At 41.7% G+C, this 25,963-nt stretch overlaps 1 protein-coding gene across 1 annotated transcript in view; it reads left to right on the top strand.

Moving 5' to 3' along the window:
* SYNE1 (spectrin repeat containing nuclear envelope protein 1) overlaps nucleotides 1-25,963 on the top strand; it is a 423,836-nt gene that overhangs the window by 334,724 nt on the left and 63,149 nt on the right. The window contains exons 116-127 of the mRNA XM_090279990.1: nucleotides 959-1,129; nucleotides 2,860-2,993; nucleotides 3,393-3,597; nucleotides 5,977-6,159; nucleotides 6,686-6,832; nucleotides 8,842-8,996; nucleotides 9,407-9,554; nucleotides 11,491-11,585; nucleotides 14,372-14,606; nucleotides 16,537-16,731; nucleotides 19,304-19,429; nucleotides 24,990-25,145. Coding sequence (XP_090136116.1) covers nucleotides 959-1,129; nucleotides 2,860-2,993; nucleotides 3,393-3,597; nucleotides 5,977-6,159; nucleotides 6,686-6,832; nucleotides 8,842-8,996; nucleotides 9,407-9,554; nucleotides 11,491-11,585; nucleotides 14,372-14,606; nucleotides 16,537-16,731; nucleotides 19,304-19,429; nucleotides 24,990-25,145 — 1,950 coding nt within the window. The remainder of the gene's footprint in view (nucleotides 1-958; nucleotides 1,130-2,859; nucleotides 2,994-3,392; nucleotides 3,598-5,976; nucleotides 6,160-6,685; nucleotides 6,833-8,841; nucleotides 8,997-9,406; nucleotides 9,555-11,490; nucleotides 11,586-14,371; nucleotides 14,607-16,536; nucleotides 16,732-19,303; nucleotides 19,430-24,989; nucleotides 25,146-25,963) is intronic.

Here is a 25,963-nt window from a genome sequence, read left to right as displayed (position 1 = left end):
ATTTATGCTTAGAAGAAAAATAGAGCATGCAGGTGCAGATTAACTTATTGTATGATCTCTTTTCTTAATTATGGCCATACTTACTCCATATTCAAAAGATTACAGTCCGATGATAAAGAGTGACATCCAGGAAACCCAATGCAGACATTTTTCTAAATGATACAGACTAAAAACTTAACTTTTCTGTTACAGATAAGTGTAGGGAAATATGTTCTTAGTGGTTTTGTCTCAAGGTACTTATCTGTGATGTGTGTGCACATGGTGCAATAGACAGGTGATAAATGATAGATAGGCTGGTAGGTTTCATTTCCTGGAACCAAATTTGCCTAGATTCAAATTTAGATTTCTCACGTTCTAACAGAACGATTTCAGGTGATTTTCATAACTTCTTTGTGCCTCAGTTTCCTCATCTATAAGATGGGGATGATGATACCTATCTCTTAAGGATGTTACAAAGATTAAATGAGTTATGCATCAGTTAAAACACTTGTTTATTTCCTAACCTGTAGTATTACATAGGTTGACCCTTTATAGTTTTATATTATATGGGCATATGATATATATTACATATAAAGATTATGTATATATCCTTTCCAAGAATTTCAATGAAGACTGAGTGTTCAAAAGTAGGAGATGATTTGACTTTGGGTAGTGGATGCACAATGCAATATACAGATCATGTAACACAGAAATGCACACTTGAAACCTATATGTCACTCCTATAAATTTAATAAAAAATAAAATAACTAAAAAGTAGATCAAAAAAGTAGGCAAGGCATCCATTTCAACGTTGCTACCTCTTGCTTTCCTTACAGCTTTTTTGTTTGAGTTAATTTATAATGCTGGAAACCCCGATGAAGTTCTTAAATGTTAATGTTTGTTTTTTCCATCAATTGAATATATATTCCATGATTTTAAATGTTATGCAGTTCTCAGAAGGGTCTGTCTGTTTCAAAAGGTTGGGCAGTTAAAGACGCTGCTGAAGTCAGTGCATGCCCAGTGGAGTCAGCACAAAGTGGCCTTTGATGAGATAAACAGCTACCTCATGGAGGCCAGATACTCCCTTTCCCGATTCCGCCTGCTGATCGGCTCTCTGGAAGCCGTGCAAGTTCAGGTAGACAACCTGCAGGTAAGGCATGAACAGAATCTGCCCTCCACACGCCTTTTACCGTGAGAAAGTAAAAAAACAGTTAGCAAACGTGGACATCATCCTGGAATATTGCTCCATATTGCTTACATTTAATTATTTTTAATATATTTTAAAATAATTTTACCTGCCGTGTTTGTTATTCATTCAAATTTGCCTGTGGATACCAAATTTTGGATTAAGTGCTATATAATGAAATGATTTTTGAAATTTTAACATATAAATATCCGCATGGATCTGTTTTATAAAATGATTTTATACCCAAATTCACCTCCTTGATCCACTGTCCCTACCTTTTGTGTCTTCCCGTCTCTTTTTATCCTGCTTCTCCAAACATATTCTAAGGGAATCAAAAGAAAGCAAAGAAAAAAATAGCAGAAGTGGTAAAAGTTCAAACTCCTGTTTTCCTTTCATTTGGCATAATATCGGGGGTCTCTCCAGTCCGTACACATAACCCTCTTTTTGTAGCACTTCCTGCTTCGTTTCCTGTGTGTGCATCATCATCGTATTCATCTAGAATGATGCCATTGCTGTTTGACTGACACACAGCACTCCTCCTACCTTAGGTCACTGCCCTCAAATTAGCTGCTGTCCTCACCTCCCTGCACACCTGGGCACACCTGTCACTGCTCTTTCTCCCTGGCTAAATAATGCAGACAATGGGATGGGCAGGGCAGGTACGCGAAGGGTGGGATGCCTGCAAGAGCCCAGCATGTACCTCCTTGGCTTGGCAACCTAAGTTTGTCTGTTGCTCTATATAACCTCATCGGCAGGCCTTCTGAGGGGAATACCTTTTGCAGGGAGCGCGGCAGGAGGGAGGAAAAATGACGTGCATACGTATAATTTACTTAAAACTTAAATAGTTGTTGATATTAAGAATGATTAAAACTTACTTGAGAATAGTAAGTTTTAAAACACGATGTATAACCCTGAGGAGGTTTTAAATACTTTCTAACTTAGCCTATTTGTGTTTAACACCCGCGGATGCTATCTTAAGGTATGAAAGCATTCCAGGTCCTTACCTTGCGTACTCTGACCTGACGGCAATCAGGACTGGGCTTTTGTAGCTTCCTCCGTCTACGGGGCTGTACTAAGAACTGAGGCTTTCACTTATCTTACTAAGAACTGAGACGACCAACAATACTTCCAGAGAAATCCCCATCTTTAAGTTCTTTCACTGGTAGACTACTCTGCCGAGACTATAGCCTGTCAAATAAATATTCTTTTCAAAGAAAAACACCGGATATAGAACTTAGAGATGATACTCAGAGAAGTGGTGGCTTCTTAAAGTCTAGTTGTTGGGGATTTCTGGTAGAAAAAAATTTGAGGTACTAGTAAAACAGAGTCCAGGGTTTTATCTTTGAACAGCAAAGAGAACTGCAGTGTTCAGACGGCACGCATACCTGAACCAAGGGCTTCCCACTAGAAAATGGACAGAGACTTCTTGTGTGAGCTTTTCCAGCAGAACTCCAGATGATACTCTAAGATGGGTTCATTGTTAAGAATCACTTCTCACACCCATAAGGACAAAATCATAAAGAATAAGAAATGCTTATCTAAAGGAGGCTTACAAAGCATTGGAACAAAGTCATGGTTTATGTATTCATACTATATGTGCGTATTCATGAAAACAGGCATAAATGACTTTTAGATTTGGTTATTAGAATTTAGACTCTGTCATTTTATCTGTGGCATTTTTTTTCTTTGGGCAGAATCTTCAAGATGATCTAGAAAAACAGGAAAAGAGCTTACAGAAGTTTGGCTCGCTCACCAGCCAACTACTGAAAGAGTGTCACCCCCCTGTGACAGAAACTCTTACCAATACATTAAAGGAAGTCACTATGAGGTATGGAACGTGCTAATTTTACGCTGTTACGCATTATGTCACAACAACATTTTAAGTAACAACACAGGTCAAACTCGCTGGCACTTTGCATTTGAGCATTATAGATTCTATTCTATGAATGTTTAAATTTTCACAAAACGACGTTAATGATAACTAAATCCAGTGAAAATATTTAGAAAAAAATTAGAACTGCTCTATACCCAGAGATCAACCTCATTGCCACGATCTACCCCTAAAACGAGTGTGAAATGTCACTTTTTTATGATGTTAAACAGAAATGAGACATCCTTGCCTTAGTCCCCAACTCACATGACCCAGGATCATGAGAAATGAAATAGTCAGTAACCGCCTTTGGTGCGAGGTGGCGATCTGCCCACGAGTGTTGGCTGTCGTTTGCAGGTGGAATAACTTGCTGGAAGAGATAGCGGAGCAGCTTCACTCCAGCGGGGCGCTCCTGCACCTCTGGCAGAGACACAAGGACTACTCCAAGCAGTGTGCGTCCACAGTGCAGCAGCAGGAGGAGCGCACCAACGAGCTCCTGAAGGCAGCCGCTAACAAGGACATTGCGGACGACGAAGCCGCGACGTGGATTCAAGATTGCAACGTATGTTCAGGAACTAGGGTGCTTTTTCCCCCGCATGCCTCTCTTAGACGTCTCCGGTTTCGCGGGGCTGGTGCCGGCATGTGTAAGCTTTTGGTGTGTCTCTGTATGTGAGACAATTACCCAAAAATAATTGTTTTAAGAATCGAAGAGCCTGTGCTAGGTCTTCAGAGCACATGGATTGGATTTAAAAAGGTCCTTCCCATTGTTTTATTTTTAAAGATGAGTTGTTTTCCTGTGTTTTTCTAACAGAATACAATCCATGTGAGTGATTTAGGCTATCTGTTCTTACAGAGATGGTCAGTTTAAGGAATGACCATATGAAGAATAATGGTGTACCTTTTAAAAATCTGTTGTTAAAGATATTGTCCGTTTTGGGGCACCATCTTTTATGTAAGCATCCACATAGTTTCTTCTAAGAATTTAATGGTAGAAAGAAGTCTTTCTCTCCTGATTTATGGGCATACTTCTACTATTTTAATATTTTTTAAAGATTTTATTTACTTACTTTTAGAGAGAGGGCAAGGAAAGAGAGAGAGAGAAACATCGATGTGTGAGAGAAGCATCCATCAGTTGCCTCTCGCACACACCGCAGCCCGGGACTGGGCCCACAACCCTGACATGTGCCCTGACCGGGAATGAGACCTTTGATCTTTTGCTTCAACCAACTGAGTGACACCAGTCAGGGCCTGAGCTTCTTTGTAATAACTTTTTAGTATTTCTCCTCTTCACTGTATCTGCCAGTGATCTATTTAAGGTTTTCAAGAAGAGTTCTCTTGTCTCACCCAGTGCTAGGCTTTTTTTTTTTTTTATATATAATTTATTTGTTTGTTTGGATTTTTTTAATTTTTATTTTTAGAGAGAGGGGAAAGGAGAAAGAGAGGGAGAGAAACATCACTGTGTGGTTGCCTCTCACTCGCGCCCCCAACTGGGGACCTGACGTACAACCCAGGCATGTGCCCTGACTGAGAATCGAACCAGTGACACTTGGCTCGCAGGCCGACACTCAATCCACTGAGCCACAGGAGCCAGGGCCCCAGTGCTAGGCTCTTATTATTTGCCCTTATCTGTCATTATTTTCATGGATTTGTTTCAACTATCTTCTTATAAACTTTCCCATTCATTTCATCCAAATTAGGTAAGTTATAAAAAAACACATAAATAAAAGTTTAACCTGTTCTAATACCTTTCCATTATTAATAAATAATCACTTTAAAGCTAAAGTTTAATATTTACAGTGAAGCTAATTCACTGCTTTTTCTCTTTTTCCCTCCAGTTTATCCTTACAAGACTGTCATCTTCAGCCCTCCTGAGCTGAGATATACCTATTTTAGTGTGGGGCTCCCAATTACTTTCGTGCATTTGTCTGATATCTGTGTCAAGGTTCAAGGCGCCCTTTGCTTTTCTTCCCCTCACAGTAGGCCCTGCGTGGGTACGGCAGGCTGTGCTCTCTCCAGCATGTCTAGTGGGGCACCAGCAACAGGTAGAAGAATCAGTCATTTATCGTGTTTCAGTGGAAGATGGAAACAAGATACAGAATTTCCATTGGCTGATCATTTTGAACCTATAAGAGGGTCCCGTAAAAAATGGAGGCAAGAGGTACCATGGAAAGTAATGACAGTACAGTCTGCCCGTAGTGGTCTCCCCCAGAGCCATCTCTAGGGTTCTACACCCCACTGAGACGGGAACGTGGATTGCAAGCACTATAGGGCGACCACCCAGTGTACAGAACGTACTGTTCACAAACTCATCCCTTGGGCCTCTTGTATTAATAGAAAAAGGTAAAATATAGCACCATATTTTCAATTTGATAGCAATTATATGAAGAAGCAGGGAACAACTGTCAACTTTGCAGTTATTGGCTGTACTTGCAGAATATTTTTTCTTGTTTATATATGTTTTCCTGCATTCCCCAGTGTCCTACAATGACCCTCCTACCTTTTATTATCAGAGTAGTAAATATAGTCCTTAAAATTATAATATACCTGCATATTTTTGTTTTTGTTTTATGTATTTTATTTTTTTAATTCTTGAATTTATTGAGGTGACATTGTTTAATATTATTTAGTTTTCAGGTGTACAGTTCTATAGTACACCATCTGTGTACTGTATTGTATGTTCCCCACTGTAAGTTTCCTCCCATCACCATGTAGCCCCCTTTACCCTCTTCCTCCTCCCTCCTCTCCCCTCCCCTCCCTTTCTCTCCAGTTATCACCGTACTGTTGTCTGAGACGATGAGTTTTGTTTTTCCCCCCCAATTTAGTGTAATAATTTGACTACTAAGAAGTGAGTGCTTCTAGATATGTGGCCTATGCTGACCGTTTATAATAAGGAGGACACTTAACGTGTTGTTTCACAACCGTGTCTTTCCATCTCCTGTAGGACATCCGCAAAGGACTGGGGACAGTTAAGGACTCCCTGTTCGTCCTCCATGAGCTGGGCGAGCAGCTCAAACAACAAGTGGATGCGTCAGCAGCGTCAGCCATTCAGTCAGACCAGCTCTCTCTGAGCCAACACGTGTGTAACCTTGAGCAGGCTCTTTGCAAGCAGCAGACTCTGTTACAGGTGCGGAGCTCCTGTTCAGTAGATATTGTAACGTGGGTGTTCTATAGCTTCTGCGCATAAACACAGAAGAAGAATTCTCAGTGTTGGAACTATGCCTCCTTCAAGACCAGAGAATTAAAATATAAACAAACTTGGAGGTTTCAGTGGGGACAGTGGGAGGTGGGAGCCTTACACTGTTCTCTACAGTGAAAGTTTGCCCCTGAGCCAATGTTTCCCTCTGTTGTACTGAGTAAAATATGTTCAATTAATAAACACTAAGTGGCTTTAATGGTAAAATTCAGAATATGTTTCTGTTGGTAATAAATATTTTAAAAGTGACTTTAACTGGTGAATTAATTAATCTTACATAGAAGGAATTCATTCTAAGTTTCAGAAAAAATATATGTGAATAAAGAGAAGAAAATTTAAATCATTATAGCCTTGCATGTCAAACTGCAATTGGACATAAGCTATGAGAAATAATTTTAATATCCACATGTCCTTTCACTAGATTTCTAAACACCAATTTTCTTTTGTACTAAAAAAGGCTGGAATTCATGACTATGAAACTTTTGCCAAGAGTTTAGACGCTCTGGAGGCCTGGGTCGTAGAAGCTGAAGAAATACTACAAGGGCAGGACCCCAGCCACTCATCTGACCTCTCCACCATCCAGGAGAGGATGGAAGAACTTAAGGTGAGTGTGTTGAAATCCTAGGCCCAGGTCTTCTGTCTTCTGACCTCAAAACGTTAAGGAAAACTCAACACCTCTGAGATGAGCCCACTTCTTATTCGGAGCTTCGTTTCCCTGCTCTCCTAAGAAGAATGAACTGTCAATGAGCATGAGCTGATTTCACAGCCCACAAGGGGAGCCTGGCCAGGAGGTCCCAGGAAACCACCTCATCCTTCTTCTTCCTACCGCTCCTCCCTCCCCACCCCCAGCCAAAGTGATTGTCACCCCCTCCTCAGTCAAGCTGCCTGCCCTCCCTCGCTCAGACCGCTGCAGCCAGCCCTCCCCCTCCAACCCAAAGTTGCCAGAATGATCCTTTTTTTTTTTTTCTTAGTTTTTAAATTACAAGCGATGTACAGTATCATATTAGTTTCAGGTACACGGCATGGTGATTGGAGATTTATATAACTTACTGCGTGACTATTAAGTCTAATATTCATCTGACACCATACCAGAATGACCCTTTTCTTTTAAGGTTTTTACTTAATTGAGAAGTATTTTAAGCAGTCAGTAAATAAAAGTGTGCAATAGATATGCAATCTTTATCACATCATTTCTCTGTTTAAAATCCTCTGTGAGTTTCATTGCTCGCGGGGTAAAGATCAGGGTGGATTCTCAGGCCTGGCATCACCCGACTTCCACCTTCTCAGGGTCTCATCTTCTCCACCGCCCCTCTTTTCCTGCAGCTGCTGGGAGCCACGTGGCTTCTGTGTCTCTGTGTGTGACGTCCTCCTTTCTGGAACTCTTTTCTTGTCTCCACCAACTCCCTCATGTCCAAAAAGAATGATCCCCTGGTCATTTTGTTCAATGTCCTTGTGTTAGGAAAGCCTCCACTTCTGTCCACGGTCAGAGTCCCCAGCGACACACTTTCATAACACAGTGTCCTTTGTCTCCAGTGGTTATCATCCCTTTTAACTACATGCCTGTCCCACGTGGCTACCACTGTGGCCTCCATGATTGACAGTACCTTCCTCTCCGCAAGCACCCTGAGGAGGAGGAAGACCGTGCTGTGGCATTTTTGTTCATTGCTGACATCTGCCCATAGAAATGCCTCCATCTAACAGTCATGCTCTTGGCTTCAACAATTGGAAAGGTTTATTCTTTCTCCAACGTAATGAGCCTTTTGCAGGGCATGCAAAGAGGAAACACATACAGCCAAGTGTGTCTTCTTTCTGTAGCTCGTCCCCTGGATGGGGTAGCGAATGCCCACAAGGAAACCAGAGGAGGCAGCGTTGTCCGGTGTGTGCAGGGAGGACAGAGGTCTGAAAGCACAGAGCACTTTCTCATTTGAGTCTCACCAGCTTTGGGGCTGGGGCCAAAGGCCTAAAACCGAAGCTCTTCAGCTAACAAATGGAGTGGGAGTGTGTTCCCTCTGGCATGAACCGAACAACTCCTGTTTGCCTAGCTCCACCCCTTACATGCTGGGTGACCTTGAGTAAATGTCCTTAAAGCTTCCGGGCCTCTTTCCTCACTGTAAAGTGGGAATAGTCGTGTAGCACCTTATGGACTATTCTGCGGATGAAATGTTATTGTGTCACCTATAAAGTTCTTATAACAACGCTTAGTTCAAATAAGTATTCAATAAATGTTAACTGTTATTCTTATTAAATAATAAAGGAGCAGATTTGCACGGATAAATCAAGTGTAAAGAGTAAGAAGTAAGCCTTTTCCGCCATCAGCATAGTTTTCATCCTTTAGCAGTTCTATCAAGAATTGCTTGTTAGTAAATAAGCCAAGTAAATAACACACAGGCACTGCTGTTCCCTAAAGGAGAGAGAGGCTCTGCAGCCCCTAAGAGCAGCAGGACCCCTGAAAGCTGACTGGGAGACGTAGCTTTTCCATATTTGCAGCTCTGGCGACTGCCAGCAAGTGGCCCAGAAACACACGGCAGCCCCTTCCTGAAATCCAGAGTTCCCCGTGCCTTGGAAAGTGCTCTCCCTTTTATGACCAGGGGGGCTTTCCTATCTTGCTTTCAGGGACAGATGTTGAAATTCAGCAGCATGGCCCCCGACTTAGACCATCTGAATGAGCTTGGCTACCGGCTGCCCCTGAATGACAAAGAAATCAAGAGGATGCAGAGCCTGAACCGGCACTGGTCTCTGCTGTCCTCTCAGACGACAGAGAGATTCAGGTAGAGTCCCCAAGAGATGTGCTGGCGGCTGTGAAGATATCGGGAGAAACAAGGTCGTGATCAGTGTGCATATATAAACTCTTAAGTCTTTCTAATGATAATACAATTTGAACTAAAACTAAGAAACTCAAACTGCAGTTTCCCATACTGAATGTACTAAGTATTCTTTTAATCAAAAAATAACAAACTCTTTTATGTACCAATATATTAAAGACACAGCATCGTATCATTTTTAAAACTTATCAATTTAAACTTTTTTTCCCATTTTTTCCCTAAGTTTTACTACCTAGCATGAAAGTTTTGTGATGGTCAAATTAGAATTGCAGGCGGAAACTATTTAAGCTTGTTTTATATGCCCGAAATATAAGGACAACAGCACAGCCATTATTCTTTTCCTTCTGTTTTGTCAGTAAGTTGCAGTCGTTTTTGCTTCAACATCAGACTTTCTTGGAGAAATGTGAAACATGGATGGAATTCCTGGTACAAACGGAGCAAAAGTTAGCAGTAGAGATTTCAGGCAATTATCAGCATCTCCTGGAGCAGCAGAGAGCACACGAGGTGAGTTATGCTAGTAGATTTGGGGTCAGTAAAATAAGCCTTTAGAAGATGCTGCACAATCCAGGTGGAGGAATTAAAGTGTGTCTTGTGCTGAGTCTGCTGAAATGCATGCATTTTTTTTCTCTTCTCTCTTAAGGCCGAAGCTTTGCAAAAATGTAGTCTAGTGCTTGACCCCATAGTTGGTTATAAGCATGTGGCAGGCTTTAATACCCTGCAATAGAGAGAGTGTGTGGAAGGAGTTCAGAAAGTTTGACTCAATTTTCAAATTGAGCGATGCACTACATTAATAGTGCTAAAGCTTGTTGCTAAAGTGATTATGCTTTGAATAAAATTCATTAATAAATGAAAACTAGGGAATCAAGCTATCGAATATCTCCAAAATACGTTATAATTATTTCTCAAGAAACACAGAGAAAGAACTAGATACAAAGTGCAAATTAGTTAGCTTGTTAGTCTCTGTTTTGCTGTGTACTCGTGTGACTGAGTTACTCCATGTGTTTGTAAAACATATGCAAATGGGAGATAGGATTTACCTAACAGCAGAGAAAAGGCTTAATGCAGAACTTCAAAGAGAATACAACTAATTTTAAAGCATTTTGTTTACATTGAAAAAATAGAAAATTTAAATATGCATAAGGTATTTTTAAGTCCATTTTTATTGGGTTGACCAGTGAGGAAATTAAAGACATTGGATGAAATCTAAAATGAGATACCCCTTTACACCCACTAAGAGGCTACCATGAAAAAATTTTGTATTGATGAGGGAACAGAGAAATTAGAACCCTTATACAGCTGGTAGGAACTGAAAATAGCGAAGCTTCTTTGGAAAACAGTTTGGCAGTTCCTCAGAATGTTAAACATAGAGTTGCCACGTGACCAGTATTTCCACCCTTAGGTGGAATCCACCCAAGAGAAATGCAAATATGTGTTTACACATATACCTGTGTGGACAAAAACCTGTACAAGAATATTGTCTATAGCAGCATTATTCATTACAGCTAACAAATGGAAGCAGCCCAAAGAGCCACCAACTAACTGAAGAATAAATAAGTATAATATTCATACAATGTAATACCATTGACCAGCCTTTAAAAAATGCAGTACTGATGTACACTGCACCGTGAATCAGCCTAGAAAACATTATGCTAAGTAAAGAGAAGCCAGTTATGTAAGATAGTATATTGCATAATTTAATTTATATGTAATGTCCAGAGCCGGAAAATCCACAGAGACAGAAAATAAATGAGTGGTTATGTAGGGCAGAGGACACTGAGAAAAAAAGGGGAGTGATTGTTAATCAGTGGAGAGTCCTGTCTGGGGTCATGAAAATGGTCTAAGATTTATTGTGGCATTGGTTGCACAACTCTGCAAATATAATAAAAACCATTAAATTGTACACTTTAAATAAGTGAAGTGTATGGTATATGAATTATATCTCAATAAAGCTGTTTAAACAACAATGGAAAAAGTTTTAAATATTTCTGTTGAATTCTTTAGTAGTGAAATAATTTTATTACCCAAATGAAATAGAAAAATAGTGAGTTAAAAAAATGTGGGTTTTTTTTTTTTTTTTCATTCTTCAGCTTTTTAAAAGGCTGTCAGCTAGCCTCGGTCTGAAAACAAACCAATTCTGCATACAGAAGAAACTGGAATACAGTTTATGTGTTAACTGACTTTATAGGTGATTTCTGAAGAAAGGACGGGAACATAATTCTACTTTTAGTCAGTTTTAGTAAACAAAAGTTAAACTTTATGTATGTCTTAATTGATGCTTTAAAAATACCTTATTTCTACACTGCAGGATAAAACATGTATGCTGATTCAGCTGGACATGTTTTTCATAACCTTGCTTAAACCAGAACTTTTGGAAACTTATTAGAGAACTAGTTATTAAAATTAGAAACTCTAAAGTACTTTTTTTTTTTTTTAATAAAAGTTGTTTCAAGCAGAGATGTTCAGTCGTCAGCAGATTTTGCACTCGATCATTACTGATGGGCAGCATCTTCTGGAACAAGGTCAAGTTGATGACAGGTAGGATCTTTGATATATTATTATGAAGAAAGGTTGCCATAAATTAGACATTTTTTTTTTAAATGAGCAGATAAGAAGGCATATATCCAATCTTCCTAAGGCAATTGTACTGCAATGAAGCCTCAGTAATTGGAGGAAAGGCTTCTCTGAATCTCTGAAATGACTGAGTATTGAAAGAATTGCTATTATATTATATGAAGGACAGGGCGTAATTGGAAATCACCTAGCCAACCACTGCTTGTCCTCTGTAGGAGACGGGAATTAATAAATAGATCAGAATGAATTGTATCAGTGATACGTCAGTGGTTTGTAAACAGATGCTCCTAATAGTCTCATATGATTACAGAAATTCTATTCCTAAAAGGAGCACAGAGATCACTGGACCATCAGTCTTACTTATAAATGAAAAAACCTGAAGTCCAGAAATGTGAACTGATTTGACCAAGGTCACAGAATGTCACAGCGCAGAAGCAAGCCTGGACCTCGTGCACCTGGTTGTTTAGTCGGGACCAGCCGGTTTTCTCATGCTTTGATAATTCCACCAGATCTGAACATGGTGTGCTACCTTAAGTCATATTACACTCAGCCCGAAATCCTGCTTCCTCTTTGCTTACTTAGCAGATTCTCTTTTTATTAAGAATGCCCAAGTACTGTCTTAGCTCCTCTTTAGATTTGTGGCATGTGAGCTGACGATGCCATACTACATGTACTTTTCCTAGGAACAATATTTATGTGATCCCATCTATACTTCGTGGTGATGTTTGCAGTATAGATCTCATTTATTTTACTTCATACGTATATCTTCCCCGTATTTAAGGTTAATAGTTTTGATTATAATTAACTTAGTATTTTTTAATGGAAAGTCAATCATTTTTATTAGAAGGATTTTTTAAAATGTTTTGGAAGCAATTTCAGTCTTAAGTGGATATTCCTTTGGAAGAACATGGAAGATTTTTATGGTTAAGCTTGGAACAACAAAATGTGATACCATATTTATTCTAGTTTAAGCCAAATTTAATGTGAACTTTACAGAGAATTGAAGTCCTTCAAAATAAGACAAATTTAGATGCAATTAACTTATCTTTTGCTTTGTCCTCCTTTAGCCAACTCTATCACAATATTACAAAAGTCTGAGTCATCAGGTAAAATAAAATTTAAAATTCACTCAAAGCCAACATCCATTAAATTATAATTATTAACAGTTAGGGAAGACACCAAGGGATGAAAATATGAGGGCTGGACTCGAGAATATTTTTAAAAATTGCAAATGAAGAAAGATTCAAATTAGAGCATGTTGACGGTAGGAAGGCCCCAGATTACAAAAGTATTCTGTTTTAAAAATTTATTTATAATTTTTTTTCTCAGAGGTCAAGTTCAGAAGTGGGAGCAGTGCCATATATTAAGTAGTCCTCATGCTGGTAGGTAGCTCAGGACAGCTCTGCTCTACATACAGAGGGAGGATGAGAGCTCCCAAAAGACCTTGGATGGTCATCTGGGAGGGACAGCAATAGACAGGTACCTTTCATGTTGCAAGAAAGTCGCAAACCCAAGAGTCACACATTTTCATAGATGAGAGATGCTTGTAACTTTTAGGGAAGTCTCATAAACCTAATACATCATATTTGGTTCTCCTACAATTAGATTGTAAATTTCAGAAATTATCTTTCAAAAACAGAAACTCTAATAACACTTTTGGTTATAAAAATCCATGTTTAAAGTATCTCTAGATAATAGGAGGTATCAAGAATATGAATCCAGAAGACTAAGTCCAATTCATATTTGAAGCCATAACCCCAAGAGGAGAAATAGCATATCTCAGGAGTAGAAGCAAAGCTAATATAATAGAGAAAGAATGAGTAACGTTACACATTAGGACTAAAATATGTGAACAACAGTAATCTATAAAGATTACTCTAGTTGATACTGGGCAGCCAAGTTCTAGAATGCAAGTAGAATGATAAAGAAAACAGTAAATAACTAACAACATTTTTTAAAGGGAAGAAACAAAGAGGTACGAAAAACACACTAAAAAAAGATATTGTTTACTTGGAAATTGAAAAAGGCTAATTAAAACTTAATACTTCTAGGTATATGAACAACCTTTATACAGAGAGTGATGACCCTTGGTTTTTGCTTTTCTAAGAACAAAACAAAGTGGATTTTGTATGTAAAAAGGGACCATTTAGATTCATGTGCAGAAAAATTTGCTAAAAATTAGGAGCATTTATTGTGAAGATATACTGAGAGCTTATGGAATACAGCTTTTAAAAATAACGTAATTTTATTTAAGTGGCTCATGACTTGCGAAAGTAACCCCGTTTTGTCCATTCGAGGTGGTTTATCGTTCCAGTGAGGACAGAGGTTATAAATAAGCCCTGCTTCCTGTTTTCTCGGGCTGTAGCAGACACAAGGTGCTGTCACATGCTGCAGACATGGTCATGGGTGTGCTAGGAGTGGGTGCCCATGCACTGCGACTGCTGCCCTATGCTCTCCCCTCCGCTCATACACCCGGGCAGAGAGCAAATGCCATTGACCTTGTGAATATGCCTTCAACCTGTGCTGAGACATGAGAACACTCGCTGTTTTCAAACACCGATATTTTAGTTGTGATTAATTTTAAATGGACTTGCAATCGACCTAGTAACGGAGTATTGCATGATATTTGGAAATGTCTGCCCTCGATCACTTCTCAAGGCTCACAGTCGCTGAGGATGTGTATACAGGTCGATCAGGTAATTGCATGCAGGATAACGGTGTTTTCCCCGATGTAACGGTTTGTTCACCAGGGATGAATTCAACCTGAAACTGACACTCCTCAGTAATCAGTGGCAGGGAGTGATTCGCAGGGCCCAGCAAAGGAGAGGCATCATCGACAGCCAGGTCCGCCAGTGGCAGCGCTACAGGGAGATGGCGGAAAAGCTGCGCAAATGGCTGGTGGAAGTGTCCTATCTACCCGTGAGTGGTCTCGGAAGTGTCCCGATACCACTACAACAAGCAAGAACCCTCTTTGATGAAGTGCAGGTAAGGGACAGAGCACGCTGCGTTTGAGCCTCTTCCGCGTCTCCTCTGCACCCTGGCCTTGGTGTTCCATGAGGATTCTGGAGTGACCGTGGAATGAGGACAGGCATTGTTCTCACATGTCCACAGACACGTAGAAGATGGCCGTGTTCCAAAGCCCATATTCAGTGATGAAGGGGTGGTAGGTTTCAGGCTCTTACAAACACTCCGTCCCCTTCACACACCCAGGCTGCCCAGCACCTCGCTGAATCCCAGCGGGACTGGAAAGGAAAAGAGAAAAAAGGTCTTGCCTTGATTACACATATGTCACTCCTGAGCCATGTAAGCATGTCAGCGAAGTGTTCCGAAGAAGATGAAGGCTCAGTCCTGTCTGTCCATTCCTGGCCCAGCCCCTTACTCTCACTAGCCTGGGAATTGGGGATTCCAGCCTCGTGGAAGGATACCTCCCAGCCGCCCTCATCAAATCCTTCCCAGTGTATTTCCTGGATTCCCCTTCCTCTGAAGGTCACTGTTCTCTGCTTCCTTTTCCTCCTCACTTCTCTGGGAGACCTCATCTGCACACATGGCTTCAGCTACCCCCCACCAGCAGAGAATGTCGAGACTGTATCTTCCAGTCCCATCCACCTGCTGAGCTGTCAGCTCATTATCAGCTGCCGTTCCGATTTATACCTATAAGCGTCACAGACATCATGTACTCTGTGGTTTCCAACAAGGCCTGTGTTCTGTGGGCCGGCCGTTCTCCGTCGGGCCATTCCCCGTGTTCCCAATCCAAGGAAATGTCATCAGCAGCTACCTGGCATACCGGCCAGGAACCCTAGAATCATTCCGTAGCTCTCCCTCCCCATGTCCAACATTCCTCCAGTTTCCATCCCTGCTGCCACTGCCTTAGAGTAGGCACTCATGATTTCTTGTCTACATAGACAAAAGCTTTCTGACTTACCTTAGTAAATCCTGTACGTGCTCTTCTTCCGTTGCATTTTCTGCCCTGCAGCAGGCACGTCACTTTCCTGCTTAGGATTTTTCTGTGAATCTCAGTCACTTTCATTTTAAAAACCAAATTTCTACGCAAGGTGTGGTCTTGCCTCATCTTGTACCCTTCTACATGCATCCTATGTATTCCAGCCACTGAATACTACCTCGAGGGTCCTGAATTCGTATTCACCTTGTACAGTGAATTAGTCCATCCTCACTTCTCTGCATGGAAGGGGCTACCTCCCTGACTCCTGGCCCTCACATGACACCAAGTCCTTAACCATGATACCAAATCCTTAACCTGGTTATATTTATTTATTTATTTAAATTTATTTATTTATTTGTTTGTTGATTTCTTTGTTTATTTATTTTTTAGAGAGAGGGGAAAGGAGAAAGAGAGGGAGAGAAACATCACTGTGTTGTTGCCTCTCACTCACGCCCCCAACTGGGGATCTGACGTGCAACCTAATCATGTGCCCTGACTGGGAATCGAACCAGCGACACTTGGCTCGCAGGCCGACGCTCTATCCACTGAGCCACAGCAGCCAGGGCTTAACCTGGTTATATTTATATGTCTTTCAAGATTCATGAAGGCTTTACCATCTGAGGGATCCTCCTTGTGCAGAAATATAAAGATCATAATAAAATTTTTTAAAAAACACATACACACACAAAAAACCTATGTAACCCTGAGTTCCCTGTGCATCAGTCTTATAGAGCAGTTTTCATATCTCATCACGACTTTCTCCTGAGGGCACACACCGTTAGGCCTCTTCCTGTGGGATTCTCATTTATTTACACATTGCTTCATTCACACACAAAGTACTAGCGCAGTAAATGCTTGCAGGATAAAAGAGAGCATGCTCTGGATGCAAAAGTCCAGGTTCATTTAAAAATACTTACAATCGGGAAATGGTGACAAAAAAAGAATGAGAAAGTAAAAAGCTGTGGTTTCTTTCAGTTCAAAGAAAAAGTGTTCCTGCGGCAGCAAGGCAGCTACATCCTGACGGTGGAAGCGGGCAAGCAGCTCCTGCTCTCTGCGGACAGCGGGGCGGAGGCCGCCTTGCAGGCGGAACTCATGGAAATCCAGGAGAAGTGGAAGTCTGCCAGCGTGCATCTGGGGGAGCAGAAGAAAAAACTGGCCTTCCTGCTGAAAGTGAGTTCAGCCCCGTCCTGCTGTGGATGTGATAGTTGGCAGAGTGCGTGTATCCGCGAGAAGAGCCTTGTTGCTTCCTCCCATTGGTGCCCTGCAAGTCACATAATGCAGAGGTCACTGTCCTACCTGCAGTATTTTGATCTCCTGGGTTTTATCTAAGCCTTTGTCCTGTCTTGGATAAAATGGAACAGTTTTCTGATTTTCAGCAGTTCGTCTTTCTGGAAAATCCCCCCCCAACAAAGTTGTTCTAAGTCTAACAAGACCATTCAAGCAATGGCTGAATGCCATTGGCTGGTGCGAAGCCAGGAGACCTGTGATGACTGGATAAATCCAGACAGAAAAGCAAAGAATAGGCTCCACTCCCTAACCAAAGACTCCAAAGTAGTTTTCAAGATCGATATCTCATATTTTAAAGCAGGGAAAAACCTACCCAAGAAGATGCTTTTCATGTGATCGTAGCTTAGCTAAGCATGTTGCTATGGGATAACATCTCCAAGAGGATAAGAATTAATAAGCATTTGGTTGGAAACAGGTTGCAGACTGATCACATAGCAAATTTAGGGAAAAGTACATTTATCCAGACTTCCCACAATTTGCTTTTCTCCCGCACTTGCCAAATCCATGGATAACACATAATCAAATCAGCATTTGAAAAGGAGCAGGGCCTCTGCACTTGGATAAACCCAAGTTAACCCATAATAAACCAAGTCGTAACTTGGTTGACTCCACCTACGGAAGCCTTAGTTTCCTCATCTCTAAAGTAGGTGTGAGACATTGAAGGTAAGTCATGCAGCCCATGTTGAGCTCTCAGTAAAGGATGGCATTTATCAGTGTTGATATTGTCATTTTTAAAAAGTGAACACAGGTAAATACTAAAGTTTTATATATGTTGATACGCACCAACGATTTAATGCGACTGTCTAATAAACTTGGCCTGTCATTTTGGTGGATCAAAGGTAATAAATAAAATGGAATACATGTCTTCAGTGCCTAAAGTATGCATACTAATTGGTTTACTCTATTCAATTTTATTTAATCATCTGTCATCTTCTGTGTAGGAAACAATAAAAAATGCCACTGAGCATCTGTTAAAGAACTATTATTTGCACACAGCAGGATTCATCAGCAACACAATATGCCTGATTCTTTTCTTCATGTTTGCTTTGAGGAAAGGATTAAAAGCATTGTAACTCATTCTGTGGAGAGCATGTTAATCACATACTTTCTTTATTTGTGATGTGATTATTGGACACATTGCTAAGACTTAATAAGGCGAGATGGTTGAGTCACTGCGTTTGCTTCCTTGTCCGTCTGTTTGTTGGTGGGTGAAACATCCACTTTGGTAGACGTTTGAAGACCATGACATTTAGTTATTTCCTTATAATTCATGTAGTAAAGAGACGTGGTTATCACTTCACAATCTAAGCAATCCCTGGAAAGGAAAATCCCTATGCTTTTCTTGTTAAAGTGCATTTTAAATCATACACTAGGTCCTATTTGCCTAAGGAGTTTATGAAGCTCAATTCTAATGTTTAGACAGCCTCATTTTACTGTATCTTTTCCTCATGATCATAATATAATGCTTATTTATTTTTAGCTCTTAATTTAATGCTCTGAGTAATATAATCATTGTAATTCTATGTCCTGCATGGTCACCTGCTTTACTATCACATCTTAATTTTATTAACGAAAAATAAGGAGTTGACTCTTTTAGGTCAATGAGTGTTTATTGACTGTGGGTTGATACATTTCAGAGTGTGGGATGATTTGAGTAGAAAGAGGACCTTTCTGTCTACATTCACTTTGCTTAACATTGATGAACTTGGTGCGACCTGGGAACACAGAGATATTTTAATAAGGAGAACTAGAACAAATTGGTCCAAGATAGACTGTTGTTGTTTATGTGTTCATTTGTTTGTTTGGTGAATGGGAAGAAGAAATGTGTCCACTCTAGGAAATTCCCTAAAGGAATTTAAAAGAGAAGTGAGAATCTTGAGCCAAATTCTCAGTTTAGTTAGAAACCAAAAGACGTTTTGAGTATGAAAGAACTTTAGTTAACACTTCTTAAAGATGGCGGTTTTGGTAAATAGCACCAGGAGAGAATGTAGAAAGAACCCAAACCAAGGAAGACCAGTAATGATGAGAAAGAAAAGGTGAGGAATAATACAGCCTGATTTGGCACCACGCTAAGTTGTAAAAACAACCCTAGTTGTCTTTATTTGAGCTCAGTTGTGAGGAGGATCATTCTGGAGGAGGGAGGCCAGGAACGGGGGCTATTAGACAAAATTTAAGGTGGTTTGTTTATTTGAATTTAATTAGTATTGGCATGGAGACACCAGAAAAGAGGTAAGTTGTAGATAGAGTGCTGTAAAGAATCAAATTTCCATTATGGTTCCTTTATTTATTTCTTTTTTCTACTTTTTTTAAATTACAAAATATATGTATCTGTGAAAAAACAACTAGGTAATAATTGAAGTATGGGAATTAAGAGGAATGTTTTTTATTTTTCCAATTTCCTACCAAAAAACAAACAAACAAACAAACATGAGATTTCTTTCTCCTCCCTACTTAGGACTGGGAAAAATGTGAGAATGGAATAGCTGAATCGCTGGAGAAACTACGAACCTTCAAAAAGAAGCTTTCCCAGCCTCTACCAGATCACCACGAAGAGCTCCAAGCGGAGCAAATGCGTTGCAAGGTAAGTCATTGGACCGAGCTCTTAACTGTGCACTGTACTGTCTGTGAGCTCCTTCTGTAATACTACCTTTGAAAGCATAATCGGATCAAACTCTACGGGCATCTCCGTGTAGATGCGAGTTCCCAGTCTATTGCAGTAACAGCACTGGAGAGGCATTCGCGCAGAAGACTCCAGTTTACAGAAAGGAAAGTGAGGCTGGCATCTCGGAAATTCCTCAGAGTGGCCCTGGAGGAACACGTCGTGTCCTCCAGACTCCACCATAAGGAAACAGGAACTGTTTAAGGACCTGATCTCAGTTACTGCCCGGAGGCACAGTCCTCGGTCACTCAGGCCCTTAGCTCGGAAAGGTTGTTATTGACACCTCAGATCACACTGGGAAACAAGTCAGTAGCTAATGCAGACCACTTCCTGCACCGTGCGCTCACGGAGAGCAACGTGATTTCATGGCTGCAGGATTTGTTCCAGTCACATCCATGTGGCCAAGGCTAGTGCCCGAACAGCAGTTCTCTACTGAGCTATATGCAGATCAACTCAAAGCTACCTTGAAAGATGTGTTGTTCCCCAAATTATACATGTCACCGTGTTCCCCGTCATTTGCAAATTAGCGCACCAGAGTAACTGTTTAAACGTTCACACGTACTTAAATAACTTGGACTTTTATCAGTTCTCTGCTTCACTTTGGCTACGGTAGACATTTAAAGGGACATTAATGGCTCGTGGGCGTGGTGATTGCTGGGAGAGGGTGGAGGGAGGCGGAGGAAGGTTTAGGGGGATAAATAGTGACGGGAGGAGACTTCACTTGGTGCTGTGGAATTGTGCACTTGAAACCTGTACAGCTTTTTAACTAGCATCACCCAATAAATTTAATAGAAAGGGAAAAAAATAAAAATTAAAAAATGTCTAGAAGTCATAAAAAATGTGTATGTAAGGATTTTTCTTTGATATTAAAATTCACGGCTATTCTTTGATGAAGAGTCAGATTTAGGGCAAATAAAAAGCAGTGCTTTGTTGCTAAGGAGCGCATGCATGACACACTAGTGGGGACATGGCTGCCTTTTGTGACACGGCTGCTGATTATGACACAGCTGCCAATGGTTGGCTCCCGCTCAGTCTGCGGTGCCGACACCCCACTTGCCCGGGTCACTCGCTGTGCCTCGAACCTCTGCCCTTCAGTCCGGGCTGCGCTTCTGGGCCCCACGGCTCCTTTTCACGTGGTGGCTGTTGTGGCTGCTGGTCCGAGCAGCTCAGTCTCCGGGGTGGCCCTGCACCCTATCCTGCTGGTCTTCATTTCCCCAGGGCCCAGCAGCCCTGGCCTTCAGATCAGCACAGCCCCCCTCCACTTGAGCCGTCATGCATCTCTGAAGACTTTGAGCCTTCATCATTCAACAGGCAGCCTCAGCTCTGCCTGCAGAGGAAACAGGACCGTCTCTGACCCCTCAGGAGGCCCCAGCTCATCCACCAGAAGTCCCTGAGGCGGAAGAACCATCGTCAGCCCAGGAGGAGGCCTCAGTTAAGTCTGTAGTGTCCCCTGAGTTGTTGAAATCTTCGTTAGTTTATCAAGGAGCTTTAGATCAGCATCCAGCCCTCCCCGAAAGTGTGACTCTTCAACCCAGCGGGAGAACTCGGCTCTGCTGCGGTTTCCTCTTGCTGGTGTAGAACCTTCTCCAGTCCAGCAGAAGCGTCCACCTCAGCCTCCAAAATCCTCTATACATCATGAGGTGACAGTCTCTCCCGTAGGTTTGGGCAAAGCTCAGCATCCAGTGTTGCCCAATATAAATGTGGATCTTGGGGTTTTGATAACACCAGAGCCCCCTAAGGAGATTAACTCATCCGCAAGGGAGAAGGAGGTCTAGACTCATCTTGCAAAATCCACTGAACAGGTCCAACCTCCAGCCCAGCAGGAGGTCCCTCCATGGCCTGCTGAGAAGATAGACTCATCTCCATCCCAGCAGGAGACCCAGCTCAGCCTGCATGGGAGGCTGATGCCACAGCCCTGTGGCATACGGGAGCTCCTCCAAAGCACCCTGCGGGAACACTTCCACATCCAGAGCCTGTTCAGACTCAGCAGCCAGCCTTGTCTGAAGTCACAGTTCAACCTTTGGACCTGGGAGTGATCAGAACTCAGCAACCAGAGTCCTCTGAGACACTGTCACATACGGGTCTCAGCCTAGAGCAGACGCCCTGCAGAGGGCCCGTGCCACGGCCCGCCGCCTGCAAGGACACCTCCGCCATCTTACATTTCCGAGGAAACTCTGTTTCGTACGTTGGTAAAGGTACATGGAAGTCATGCAGTTGGGCTGAGAAACTAATCCTCAGTGAAAATAATTTGAGAGAATTACATAAGGATTCACTTGAAGGCCTGCTATCCTTCCAGTATGTAGATTTATTTTGTAATAAAATACAATTTTTTGAAAGGAATACATTTGAATTACTACGTTTATTTATTTATTTATTTATTTGCAATATATATTTAAATCTCTGTAGTAATTTAACCTCAAAACTGAGCTTTGGAACATTTTAGGCCTGGCATGGAATGCAGTTTTTACGCAAGTTCATTCTCTACCGTAATCCTCTGACAACTGGTGAAGAGTCACGTCTTTGTAAATTGCCAGCATTAAAATACTTAGACATGGGAACAACACAAGTGTCACTTAACAGCAGTTGAGAGCATCCTCATGATGACCCTTGAATTGGAAAAACTGATCCAGCATCCTCGTTGGGCCCGCTGCCTCTGCCAATGTAAAAATAACACCGAGGCTGTCGGCAAGACAGTCAGACTGCATCGGGGCACCATCTCTCTCACACACGCATACGTTGTGACCTCCTGAGGAAGCTTCTGAGTGAGCGACAGGAAGCAACGGTCTCCACGGCAGAGTGGGACACCAGTCAATAGAAAAATAAGAGGCCAGAAGCCCAGGGTGAACAGGAGGAGCAGGAGTCATGTGAGCTCACCAAAGCAGTGCCAGGAAGTGGGTGTAAGAGCAAACTCCTCACGGTGGCCCCTGATTGTCGTAGCGAGGATTTTTCTTGTCATGGTCGGTCTCATTGCAATTTGTCACAGAACAGCATCAGAGGAAGGCCAAGCAGGAAGGTCAGCAGGCTTTTTCTCAGTTCTCTGGCGTGAAAGATGCTCACCAGGACACGAAATGGAGCAGGGCAGTTTTTCGGAGAAGGTTTCGGGATATGCAGGGACCTCTCCACGCCATATGCAGGGAAAACATGGCACAGAGGCTATGTGGCAACGATGCGCCGATGAGGGTGAGCTTTTTGACGGGATGGAGAAGACGGAAGCTTCCACCTCCACAGCCAGGATTGCTGCCTCGGGCTGGGCTGCTGACGTCACAGGTGAAGAAAGTGAAGGCTGCCGCTGCCACCGGGCGCACGCCATCCTCACGCGACCTGCCATTGGATTGGAAAATGTTGGCTTAGCATTGCTGACAAGATATGTATTTCCCTCCTAGTAAAACGCATAAATTCATTTTAAAAGGCAGTACGCTTTACATCATGGAGGGTGAGTGAAATATTATCTTGAGGTATAAATTTGGAAGTCGTCGTCGTCGGCAGCCGTCCATCTCGAGAGACGATGGCGTAGCTTCTTGAGAGTCTATCTGCACCGCCGAGAATGGCTGTGCAGTCCGACTCGGGAGTGACAATCCCTGCCACACTTGTTACAGGTGAAGGCAGATGGCCGTTGTTTGAGCTTATAACCGGTATCTGTCTCCTCCCATGTTGAGTCGACATCTTGCGATGACGCTGGAGTGTCCTCTCCAGTGAAACTGAAGCTACAGAGCCTGGGCAGGGTGATATGGAGGGTCTGCTGTTGCCCATGCAGCAGACCCCTCCTCTCTTCGCAGCTGAAGGGTCCAAGGGAAAGACAAAGTCAATACAGCTTGGCTTCAGGTGCGCCGCAGGAGTTGCCGGTGTTGACTACAACGTCAAACCGCCTTAGGGACTCTGGCTCCGGATTTCCTGTCGGGGTTTACTCCCTTAGCCTTTCCCCTGAAGAGGTATGCCGCAAGGCAGCGGAGGTTTTTTGGAGTCAGAGTTTTCCTTCTCTGAAAATTTGGAAGTATGCAAAAATTAAAAAGAGTTTGTTTTCTACCTGTGATTGTAACTTCATGACAAATGAGTAAAGAAAGCTCCCAATAAGCAGGAATGGGCTTTTATTCCCTGGTCCTCACCAGTGACTGTGTCCCTGTGGCCTCAGCTGGGTGAACATAATCTCATAAGAACAATCTGATTTCTGTTTTACAGAAGTGACAGCTGAGGCTTCCAGAAGTTTAATAACGTTTCAGCGTTAGCACATATCAAGGTTGCCTGAATCCAAAGGTTCTATTTTTACCATAGGGACTCATTTAAGGGAGTCTGTGAGTCTGAAAGTGTTGGTCGTGTTACTTTTTAAATCCGCGTTTGAGTTGGAGATTAGAAACTTATAAAAAGGGGCAAGCCTTTACATTTGGTATGCTAATTTAATACATCCATGGCTATAAACAGAAATGTTACATATTGCATATGCCTGGATGCTTTGGGCTTCCAGCCAAATACTGTTACCATGGGACCTCACCTCCCAAAATACACAACACTGACAAACATGCCCTGCTATTAAGTTTGGAGATTAAAAGGATGCATTTTGGTCCAGCTCTCTGCTACTCTTCCCCCAAACTACCCTTAGCAGCAAAACAAAACAATTAGCTGGAAAATTCAGGCTGAAATCTCTTTTGCCTAAATTGCCTAGGAAGTCAGCCCCTGACAGTGCTGTTAATTGCCTTTGCCTTTGGAAACTTGTCTGCTGTGTAAAGAGACAAAGAGAGGGAGGAAAAGCCATGTGAAATACTCTATTTATATACTAAATTAGCTGGAATCTAAAATCACCAAGAGCTGGCAAAAAGCATGAGTTACACAAATTGCAAAATCTGTTCAAACATTGCAAAACCTAGTGTGAACTTATTTAAATATTGTTTTATGAATTTTTTCTTAAACCATTCCCCCAAAATCAGAATACATATTTTTGAACAAGTTACTTAAAGAAATTTCTAATCTTGTAGAAAAGACATTTAGCCTACTATCTTAAAACAGCCACAGATCTTCTCAACTATTATTTTACAAGTCTGTACCACAGGATGTAGCAGTTCATAGTGTTTGAAAATGAAAGTTCAATCTAGGCATTTGGGTTTTTAAAACAATATTTTATTAACATAATCAGTAATTTGGAACAACAAAAGAAGAATGTGCAAGGAGTTTATGAATTCAGTTTAAAAGAAGATCAATGAGGTAATGCAATTTCAACTTAGAAAAGTCGATCAAAAAAGATCAATGAAATGATAAGCAGATGGTAGGAAGATTCTGTAAGCAACCAGATATTTTATCAGAACTTGGCAAATTATTAAATTCCGTAGGAAGAAAATAACTAGATACCAAGTTAGATGAGTTACATGTTCCGAGTGGGATGGGAAGGTAATGGTATTAAGAAGGAATTTTGAATACACTTCAGAAATTGTTGAGGTTGGATGTCCATGGATATTCAAGTTTGCTTATTTGGTTCTTTGTTTTTCTAACCCAGGAATTGGAAAATTCAGTGGGGAGCTGGACCGATGACCTGGCCCAGCTGACCTTGCTGAAGAACACGCTCTGTGCCTACATCAGTGCTGATGATATCTCCATCCTGAACGAACGCATGGAGCTTCTTCAAAGGCAGTGGGAAGAACTGTGCCACCAGGTAAGAGGATTCTAGACCCAGCATTAGCCCAGAAAGGTGGAAAGTGGGAGACTATTTGGAACATCCAGTGGCATGGCCCACATTTGAACCTGTCCTGTAACTCATAGTATGCTCGGAGGAAGAACTCTGGTTATTACAAAAATTGCAGATGAACATTGAGTGATCAATGCATGGTGTCACATGCAGCTAATGTTTTGTTGAGTTGTACACTTGAAATCTGTGTGGTTTTGGGAACCAATGTCACCCCAATAAGTTCAATTTTAAAAAAAGGAAAATATTTTAGATGAACACAATTATATATCTTACTATTGTCTGTGAGATACATTCAAGCTGGGTTTTGCTCTCTTTCACTGGCTGGCATCACATTTTTAAGAGGAAGCACAGTTTTGTGACCCACAGATGTGGTTTTGCTAGGCAGCTATTGCTGGTCTGTTTCTTACTTTAAACACATGAAAACCATTATTTTTATGTGCAATGTTAGATAATACTGTGGGGCAGGTTCTATATATGGTACATTTAGAGTTACTATGGATGTATCCTGGTTGTTTTCAGTAACTCATGGTTTGCAGCATTTTGAGTCATACTTCCTTCATTTATAAGTACCTTCTATGTGCTTAGTACTTTGAAGGAGATTCCAGATTGGGTTTTGACTTGGAAATGAAAAGACTGGTGGGAAGGTGATGAGAAGTCATGTGAGGCAAGAGGAATAACACGGATTATAGGCCCTGACCGAGGGCTCTGAGGTCATACCTTCCAGGAAGCAGGGACTAAGGTTGTCACGTTCCTCCCTGTACCTGGTTGCCTGGCCTGGCACATAA

The sequence above is a fragment of the Furipterus horrens genome, unplaced genomic scaffold (assembly GCF_987537825.1).
Source record: "Furipterus horrens unplaced genomic scaffold, mFurHor1.1.pri manual_scaffold_6, whole genome shotgun sequence".
NCBI lineage: Eukaryota > Metazoa > Chordata > Mammalia > Chiroptera > Furipteridae > Furipterus > Furipterus horrens.
Note: the sequence above shows the minus strand (reverse complement) of the source record. Positions and strands in the feature narration are given on the sequence as shown.